The 9709-nt window shown below is 25.1% G+C and overlaps 1 protein-coding gene across 1 annotated transcript; it reads left to right on the top strand.

Annotated features, from left to right (window-relative positions):
- Positions 1–6415: 6415 nt before the first annotated feature.
- Positions 6416–8816, top strand: LOC112603805 (microfibrillar-associated protein 1). Its single transcript, XM_025352560.1, has 8 exons — positions 6416–6729; positions 6802–7253; positions 7358–7448; positions 7509–7666; positions 7868–8040; positions 8160–8319; positions 8405–8494; positions 8558–8816. The coding sequence occupies exons 1-8, from the start codon at positions 6678–6680 to the stop codon at positions 8738–8740; spliced, it is 1359 nt and encodes a 452-aa protein (XP_025208345.1). The 5' UTR covers positions 6416–6677; the 3' UTR covers positions 8741–8816.
- Positions 8817–9709: the final 893 nt, after the last annotated feature.

Raw genomic sequence — 9709 nt, 5'->3', positions numbered from 1 at the left:
TATAAATATAACGGATTAATCAATTTAAAAATACAAAAAAAAATACGAGTACCTACGATATAATATTTGATTATCACGAAATAGTTACATATTTATACTAATTTTTATAATAATTTCTATATTACCAACTAGAATAAATTATTGATAATATACTAAATTAATTATGACAACATATATAATCAATATTGTACTAGTAAGTAGTTGCTAGTAAAATTAGGTTTAAGCACTAAGTTATGTAAATATATTCTCAAGACGACGCTTGATTGTGGTGATTTAGACAAGTATTATAGGTAATTAAGTGTCTTAAAATAATACTTATCAACTTGAAGTTAAAATTTATATATAAATATATAATATTCAATACAATTCTGGCAAATTTAACTTGTTTTTTAACTCATTTAATTAGTGTTAACTAAATCAAGAAATCGATAAAAGTAAATACACAACAACAAAAAGTGTATAGAAATTATATGTAATAAAAAAGTATCTAGTTCACAAAAATAAAAAGTTATAGAAAGAGAGGTCATCTAATGATGGAACCTTACAAATAAACATTATTAATTTTGTTATGTAAATTCTCGCTTACTTAATTATTTGAAAGAATGAGACACTAGCGTAATTTAATTACTATATTCAAGCTTCGAACTAGATTATTTAATAATGTTCTTTGTTATTATGAGAGATTTGAAACTAATGAGTTTGGATGAAATATTTATTTTTTTTCAGTAAGAATTCATATAAATTTGTATTCATATTATAATAAGGTATGGTTTTTTACTACAAAAATAAGCAAAATTTATTATTCAATTAAGGCAATTTCAACAATAACAATATGACAGACTCGTCAAGTTCAATTATTTTTAATCTAATAAAAAAATTTAATTATAATTATATTTTTATGAAAAGAAATTACAATGATGTATAATATATTTTGAATAAAATTCAAATATGAAATTTCATTCCTAATGAAAATTTTAAGTTTTCAAGATTTTTCATTTTTATTTTATAAACAAAATAAAGAAATCATTTTTTTTCGAAAACTCGCTTAATGTAAAAATTACCATTTACTTTGATTTTTTTTTTAATTTTTTCAGTAGATTAAACAAGATATTAGGATTTTTTCAAAATATCAACTAGATCCAATTTTTACTAGAACCCAACCCCAAGATTAAAAATAAAAAACATTTTTAGTGCTCCAAAAAAAACTCACACAAAATTTAGAAAAGTAATTCGTTATATTGTTTAACTTAAACTTATAAAGCCCAGTCTTGTACTAATACATTAAATTTATTACGAAAGCTAATCAATTATACATATAATGTTAATTTTGAGATGACGTACTGTTTAATATTCATATTATTGTTTGACTTAATTTTACTACATTAGTTGTTTTAAAATAAATAATACTTACTTAACTATAGTTAGGTATGTATTATTAAAAAATAATTTTGAGCTAAAGTTTATTATTTTTGTGTATAAATTAAATCTTAAGAGTAGATGGATTTAATAAATTGTGTGTTAAGACTCTTACTCTATAGTAATTATGCATTGGCTCTATGGTGAAATTACTTTGCTACGCTAAAATCCTGCCGTATTCTCATTGGCTCTTTTGTATATTACTTATTTATTTTATTTTATATCAAAAAGATTATTGAAGAGCGGAAATTTATGTAGAGGCTCTGATAGATTTTTTTTATATGTATATACATGTTGTTATTAACATGCGCGAACAATTTCAAAAGTTTTAATAAATCAGAATTTTTAAAACATAGGAATTAATTTTTTTTTTATTCTTTATTAAGTAAATCAGACAATCTACAATCTATACAACAATATGCACATAAATAGATGAGATAAAAGAATACAGAAAGAAAAATAACAATGAATATTTTGATTTTGGGGAATTACCCAGTGGTAACACCCAGCACTTTATATTATTTTTTTAAGTTGGTTAAGATGGATTTTTTTTTTCTAGGACAAAAGATCCCTGCACCAATTTTTTTTTAACCTTCGTTGAGGGTTATCGGGTAGAGTTTTTGTTGATAGTTTAATGATCAAAGACTTTGTAAAGTGACTGAAGTTTATTGTGGAATCTAGCATAGTACATTTTGGCGATTTGATTCAAGGTTTGTACTTTAAGATCTTTGTGAAGGAATTAATTTAGGAAATTATTATCTAGATATTAAATGTGACATAATATTGTTTTAGTTTTAATTGGTTTGTATTTATATTTAAGGCATTTAAGCTAAATATTGTACATATTATGTTCATATATATTTTATATTTAAACTTAAAACGAACTGTTGAAAACAGATAACTGCGAATATTCAATGATTGTATCCCAAAATAATGAAAATAGTATATTAGTACACCAGTGTGTTACATTATTATAATTAATATCATATGGTTCTTAGTTGAAGATAAAACTTCCATTTATCGTGCCTTTTTTTTTTTTTTAAATATAGTTTAACTTACTTCTATAACAATATTACGTGAAATAATTTCTACCAAACCATGGTCGTCTTAAACAATAGTCATAAATATCGTAAAAATATAAACATATTTTTGGTTAAGTAGTTTTTCAACCAAAAACTGAGTACCTAGTGATTTGATTAATTAGAATATATATATAAAATATGGAAAATAAAAACATGCTAATATATTGTTCAATCATTATTTTAATTAATATTAATATAAAAATAGCTTCTAGCCCTTGTCATTGTTATATTTTTCGAAGGTCGCAAATTTTTTTCCTATTTTAACTATTTTTTAGTTTCCTCTAATTATTGTTAATCATCCCCTACCTTTTATATCTTTATTGTTTTTATGGAATCCTTATGCGACTATGGTCTGTTTGTGTACTCGCGTGCATAATTATATTTATGGTGATAATAATTATTATTTTTTATATTTATTATTATATTATTTATAATACAATTTATTTTATTTTATGATTTGTGACATCAGCGTTTAAAGTGAATTGATATTTTACTACTTTCATCGTGTAAAAAAAGATATAATTTTAATATTTATTTTAATTGCTTCTGTATTTCTTCGTTGGGTGATTGTAATGGATTTATTGAACATTATACCATGCATATTTGTGTACGATAACCATCATAATAATATCAAGCGTTGCTAGTTTTGATTATTTATGGTTATATAACATACTATTTAGTACCTTGGTCGAGCATTGGATGTGTTACCCAATTACCCAAATCGTTTGACATCGTTAGTTTTGTTTCGTATTTTTTCCTCTCACGTATACTCTATACTGAGTCTATAGCAGCGTTTCTCAAACTGTGGGTCGCGAGAAGTAGTATTATATTATTATTATAAAGTAGTAAATAAGTAATAAAAAAATTTGTTTTTTGAAATTACTTTTTTGATTCTGTAAATGTAAAACTATGGAGGTCGTGATAGATTTTTGGAAAAGAATTTTGGTCGCAGTCTTAAAAAGATTGAGAACCACTGCTCTACAGCCATCATTATTACTCGTATAAATAATATATGTCTACATCAAAAGGAAATTTTCAAAGGGCATAGTTAAAAGAAACGTGACGAAATGTGTCACAGCAATGGTCACAACTCACAATGCGTAATTGACAATAGATAAAATGAAAAATTAATGTCGTCTGCAGACGATTATTATTTGTTGCCAAAAGACTTAAAATTAATTTTCAACATTTTAAGTTTTCGAATTCGATCATCAACATTTTTATTCTGGTCAACTATTTAATAATTAATTGTTTAAATATTTTTATTTTAAAAATTAATTTGATACTACATACCTACATATCATTTTTGTTCTTCATATTTTAGTAAATATTTTATGAGTTTTACTATGTATATTAAAGTTTTAATTTCGCATTATGTAGGTGCTAATAATATCGTATTTTTCAGTTATATTGATTCGTGAATGAAACTTAAAGTTACCTGTGTTTTTACATTGAATTTTTTACTATATTTAAATTGGAAACCGAGTAATGTACGTATAAAAGTAAAATATTACAATTTAAATATGCTTATAAATCGCTGAAAAAAAAATGTTTTTCTTTTATTAATTTTAAAGAAATTAAATATAATCACAAGTTAATACCAAGGTTTAGAAGTTAAGTAAAATCTATATTAAATTTGTTTTGTATTCTACTAGTTTTGATAAAATATTTAGCTCTAACCTAGGTCCTAGATATAAAATGTTGTAAATCTTTTGAATTAAATATTTCAAAACTAAATTCTATAGAACATAGTTCTTAATGCTTAATTTATCTTTTATATAATTATTTATATTAATTTTTATTCATGCAATAGTTTATTCTTATTTTAAAAATGCCTGTATTATAACGAACGAACTCTTTTTAACACATAATTTATTTTTTAAAAGAGAACCAATGCTTAATTTATTTTATCTTATTACTATTTGTAATATCTATATTAGTAATTTAGTGTCAAAAATAAATAATCATTATTATTTACCCGTTCAGGTCAATAAACCATTATTTTGTAATTATTATTATTATTGACATGTGTAATAATCAAAATATAATCTTTGAGAACAATCCTAGTTGCACGATGTGATTTATAGTTTAATCGTTATTCATTATAACGCAATAATGATAATAATAATTGAAGGTATTTTAAATATTACGATTTATCGACGAGAAGGCAATGATATTATTATTTATATTGTAACAGCGTTGGACAATTTAATATCGAATTATCATCCCGACGAAATGTAATAATTACGGTATGACGTGATATTATAATATCCGAAACTGTTGCTACACATCGCTGTTGTGCATTTCAGCACTGCACAACTACAATACACTGCACCTGTTACGTTATGCCTATAACGGTTTTCGCGCATAGTCTCAGTGCGCATTATTGTAATCGTATTACGACACAGCCACACAATAATATTATTGTGTCGTCGTCGCATCGGACGTGATTATTATTTGGTTGAGAAACGAAGACACGTGCAATATGCATACCGTTTTGGATATGATGACGATTTGTTTTCGACTTGTAAACGAAACAAAAAAAAAAAGTTTTTCGTGTTAAAGTAAATTATGTGTTTGCACGTTAAGTAAAGCGATGTTCAAAAGTGTTTATCCAGAGTATCCTCGCTAGGATTTTAGATAGAGCCAAGAGTAATTTTTGAAAATGGCTGCGGGCCATGTACATTTTTAATGATTATAATTAAAAATAATAAAATAAGACAAAAAACTACGACAGTGCGTAACATAATTTTATAATTTATCATATATATATAAATATTTCATTTTATTCACTTTTTATAGAATTTTAAATTTAAGAATATACAATTTAATTTTAGTGTAGGTGGCACAGAATTGTTAAAGGACCGTATGCGACTTTCGGGTTGCATAGTAAAGACCGCTGATCCAGAGTATACCATTTATTCGTATTGGTCTGATTTCGAATCTTGATACCATTAAATACCTATAATCTGTGTACAATTTAAGGGTTAAAAAATATATTTATAAATTTTCTTGAATTCATATTTTAAACTTTTCCTAAAATAATATATTAAATCAATAATAATTGAAATGTACCAACTTTTACCTATACTTCATAGTAAACATTTTTTTACGGCGTTTGAGTAGTCAATTTAATAACACTCGTGTATTGAATGCACGTATTGTCAATCACATTAAATAATTATTGTAAAATGTAAAATTCTGAAACTATAATGGTTTAAAAAACATAATATTTTTTATTTAATTTTATTTATTATATATGATGTTACATAGAAAAATGTTTTCATAATGATTAATAGTAGACCATATATCAATTAATACAGCGTTATTATTATATTTTTATTTCTATTATAATTAATAGTCATTCTCAGGTAGATCTAAGTCTACTGATGTGTATATACATTTTTTTTTTTTTTAATATATATATTATTATTAGACGATAGTAAAATACAATTATTTTTGCTAGTCACAAAGTGTTTTTTTTGAAAATTACAGTAATCTTGGGTGTTACAATGACAATACGTACTATGTATTTTGTTGTTGTTTGTTAACAAATTATACAAAGGTAAAATAGATATTTTATCCGTTTTTATGACGCATAGTATGGAGATTTCGATAGCGCTCGTCATCGTTTATAGCTGTTGACAATAATAATTGATACATGTAATAAATTTACATGAAACGATAAAATATTTTATGTATTATGATTAATGATAATAAATATTATTCTGATAACAACAAAATGATAATGATGGATGTCTAATCAATTGTGTATAAGCACCCGCTGAGGCGTGCACCAGCCGATAATATGCCAAGCTGTCATGAGACGCTGACGGCCGATGCCTGATAAATTTCCTTATCAGTTATCAGTACACCTTGACTGACTTGGGCTCTTCTGTTGTTTTATTATTTGTTTGTTATTAAAAATTAGAAAATTGAAAAACATCCAGTGCTATTTAATATTTAATTCTATTAAATAAATAGTATCATTGATTTTAAGTACTTAAAATCAATGATAGTATGTTGTATGTGTTGATTTTAAACTTGTGTATGTCAGTATCATTCACGCATTGTGTAAAAATCTACTAGGTACTTTCTACCTCCTGTCTTTAGTCCTGTATAGTGTGTAGATCCTGGATTCACGTTGGGTGTATTATTAATCTTTTCGAATCAATTAAAATGGAAGAAATTCAAAGTACAGCTGGTGCTATCCCCGTACGAAATGAAAAAGGTAATAATAAAAATTTAATTACCTGCCTATATCTTGTACAGCAACTAATTTTATTTTTTTATGTTTTTTTAGGCGAAGTATCAATGCAAAAAGTAAAGGTACATAGATATGTTCAAGGTAAACGCCCTGAATATGCACCAGAGTCTACATCTGAAGAAGAATCGGATGATGATGATTTTTTGGATTCTCGTAAAGTGCGAGGTGCTTCTCCTACCACTAATTTTGATTCAGAACAGATGGTTCATTTACCATCAAATGCCTTGGATGATGCGCGTCTCAAACGTTTAGGCGGCTTAACTGCTCGACATGGGCATAAAGATAGGCGACCTTTACATGAGCCACAAGTTATTAAGGATGATTCATCTGATGATGAATCTGATGTTGAACGCAATCGTAGAAGCCGTAGGCAGGTATCTGGTGATGAAAAAGATAGTAATGATGATGACGGAGAACTTAGTGACAGTGAAATAGAAAAGAGAAGACAACGATTGAGACAAAGAGTTTTAAATCAAACTAAAGAAAAGGTAATAAGTATAACTAAAATAAATTATTTATTTTTTTTTACATGAATTAATCAATTTTCCCAATAAATAAGAATTATATTTTATGAAAATGTATAATATGTTAGGAAATGAATGAAGTACTTGAAAAAGAAGATGAAGGACATAGTTCAGATGATGATGATAGTGATGAATCTTCAGAGTATGAAGACTATTCTGGTAAATTATTGTACTTACAAATGCTTATGGTTCTAATATTTAATTATAATTTTATTTCAGCATCTGATGAAGAAACTGGTCCTCGCCTTAAGCCAATTTTTGTTAGAAAGAAAGAACGGGTTACTATACTAGAAAAAGAAAAAGAAGAAATAAAACAAAAACAATTAGAATATGAACAAAAGAAATTGGCAGAAGAAAGACGCAGAGCTACATTAAGAGTAATATAAAAAATATTTGGATATTTTCTAAGTTCTCTCGTTACTAAAAGTTAAACTTTTTTTAAAAATAATTATTAGATTGTTTGAAATAATATAAATTAAACATTTTTTATATTTATTGAGATAGGTACTTAGAATTCCAAATTATTTATAACTTATATAGTAATATTTATATAATTTAATATTATTATTCATAATTAGATGGTTGAAGAAGAAATTCGTAAAGAACAATCTTTATTAAAAGCAAATAGTGCACTTGCTGAACCATGTTTAAATGATGTAAACACAGATGATGAAAATGATGAAAATGAATATGAAGCATGGAAACTTCGTGAATTAAAACGCATTAAGAGAGATAGAGAAGAACATGAACAGTAAATTTTAAAATAATTTATATATTTATAAATTTTAGAATATCAGTTCAATGCTTCTAACTTTTGTGAAATCAAACTAATTCAAGTTAACTTTATATTAACTTGTACATTTGTTTTAGACGAGAATTTGAAAAAGCAGAAATTGAACGCCTTAGAAATCTAACTGAAGAAGAGAGAAGGTTAGAATTAAGACTTAATCCAAAACAAGTCACTAATAAAGCAGCTAAAGGCAAATATAAATTTATGCAAAAATATTACCACCGTGGAGTATTTTATTTGGTTAGTATTATTTTATTCATTAAATACTATGTATAATATTTTTAAGACACTTACTAGTTGTATGTACTATAATTGTTCATTATAGGATGAAGAAAATGAAATTTTCAAAAGAGATTATTCATCAGCCACTCTTGAAGATCACTTTGATAAGACGATCTTGCCTAAAGTTATGCAAGTAAGCTATCAAAAATATAATAAATGTATTTTGAAATATTGTACATTTTATATTTTTTATTAGGTTAAAAACTTTGGTCGTAGTGGACGCACAAAATATACACATTTGGTTGATCAAGACACAACTAGTTTTGATTCACCTTGGGTGTCTGAAACTGCGCAAAATCTGAAATTTCATACTAATCAAGCAGCCGGTATGAAACAAGTATTCCAGAAACCTACATTAAAAAAACAGCGTACAAAATAAATCTATGACTTGTGGCATTTTCTACATTTATGATGTAAAAATTTGTATACATTAAAATTTAAGACATAGCAACAATGATTGTCACTAATGGTTTTTATAAATAACTGTAGATTTATTTATTCTGATTAAAAATAAAACTATTTTATAGTATCTTAAATTTAATAAAGCATTCTTATTATTAAGTGCTTTTGTGTATTTTAAAGTAAATTTATTTATTTTTTTTTAATATTTTACAAACAATTAAATATTTAAAATCTTTGCATTAACCTATGAATAGACTTATTACTGAGAATAATCATTATTCTTTGGAAAAAAATATGTTCAATCTATCATAAATGATAATAAAATACAATGTATTAAATGAGTTAAAATAAGTTAACAGTTTTAGATATCTTTTAAACAATCAATTAATCTTGTAACTCATTGCTCTAATTTTTATGTTTTTTCTATTCAATACTTTTCTTTTTTATATGATCAACATTTTAAAAACAAATTTTGAATAAATGCTATTTGGTAAATATTTCATGTTTTTAACAAACTCACATACACTTTGACACTGACAATAATAACAACTCAAATATTCACATATTTTAATTTCTATTTCATAAAAATATGTAACCAAGTAATAAATAAATAGAATTAAAATGTTTACAAATATTACCCTACTGGGAACACCACATAAGAGACTTTTTTAATAAAACACTATCACCTTTTATGCCTTAAGCTTTAAGTCTTAACAAAATATATTGTATTGATATGACGTTGATCTATTTGATTTTACAATGTCGATATACTGTTTAGATGAACTAATGATGGTATTCATTGTAATAATATGATAAAATTCTATGTAGTAAAAATGTCTATATTACAACAATTGTAATTATACATTGTTGTGTTTGGTCACATTCTCGACAAGCTTGTTAATTCAAAAATTTAAAAAGCTAATCAAAATAAAAACATCAAAAACGA

Source organism: Melanaphis sacchari, unplaced genomic scaffold (assembly GCF_002803265.2).
Source record: "Melanaphis sacchari strain LSU unplaced genomic scaffold, SCAv2.0 Contig111_pilon_pilon, whole genome shotgun sequence".
Lineage (NCBI taxonomy): Eukaryota > Metazoa > Arthropoda > Insecta > Hemiptera > Aphididae > Melanaphis > Melanaphis sacchari.
Note: the sequence above shows the minus strand (reverse complement) of the source record. Positions and strands in the feature narration are given on the sequence as shown.

Excerpts from the sequence above, each read along its gene's own strand:
- LOC112603805 (XM_025352560.1), top strand. The coding sequence starts at position 6,678 with ATGGAAGAAATTCAAAGTACAGCTGGTGCTATCCCCGTACGAAATGAA. Across the intron at positions 7,667-7,867 it reads GACGCAGAGCTACATTAAGA|ATGGTTGAAGAAGAAATTCG; the intron begins GTAATATAAAAA and ends ATTCATAATTAG. Across the intron at positions 8,320-8,404 it reads ACCGTGGAGTATTTTATTTG|GATGAAGAAAATGAAATTTT; the intron begins GTTAGTATTATT and ends TGTTCATTATAG.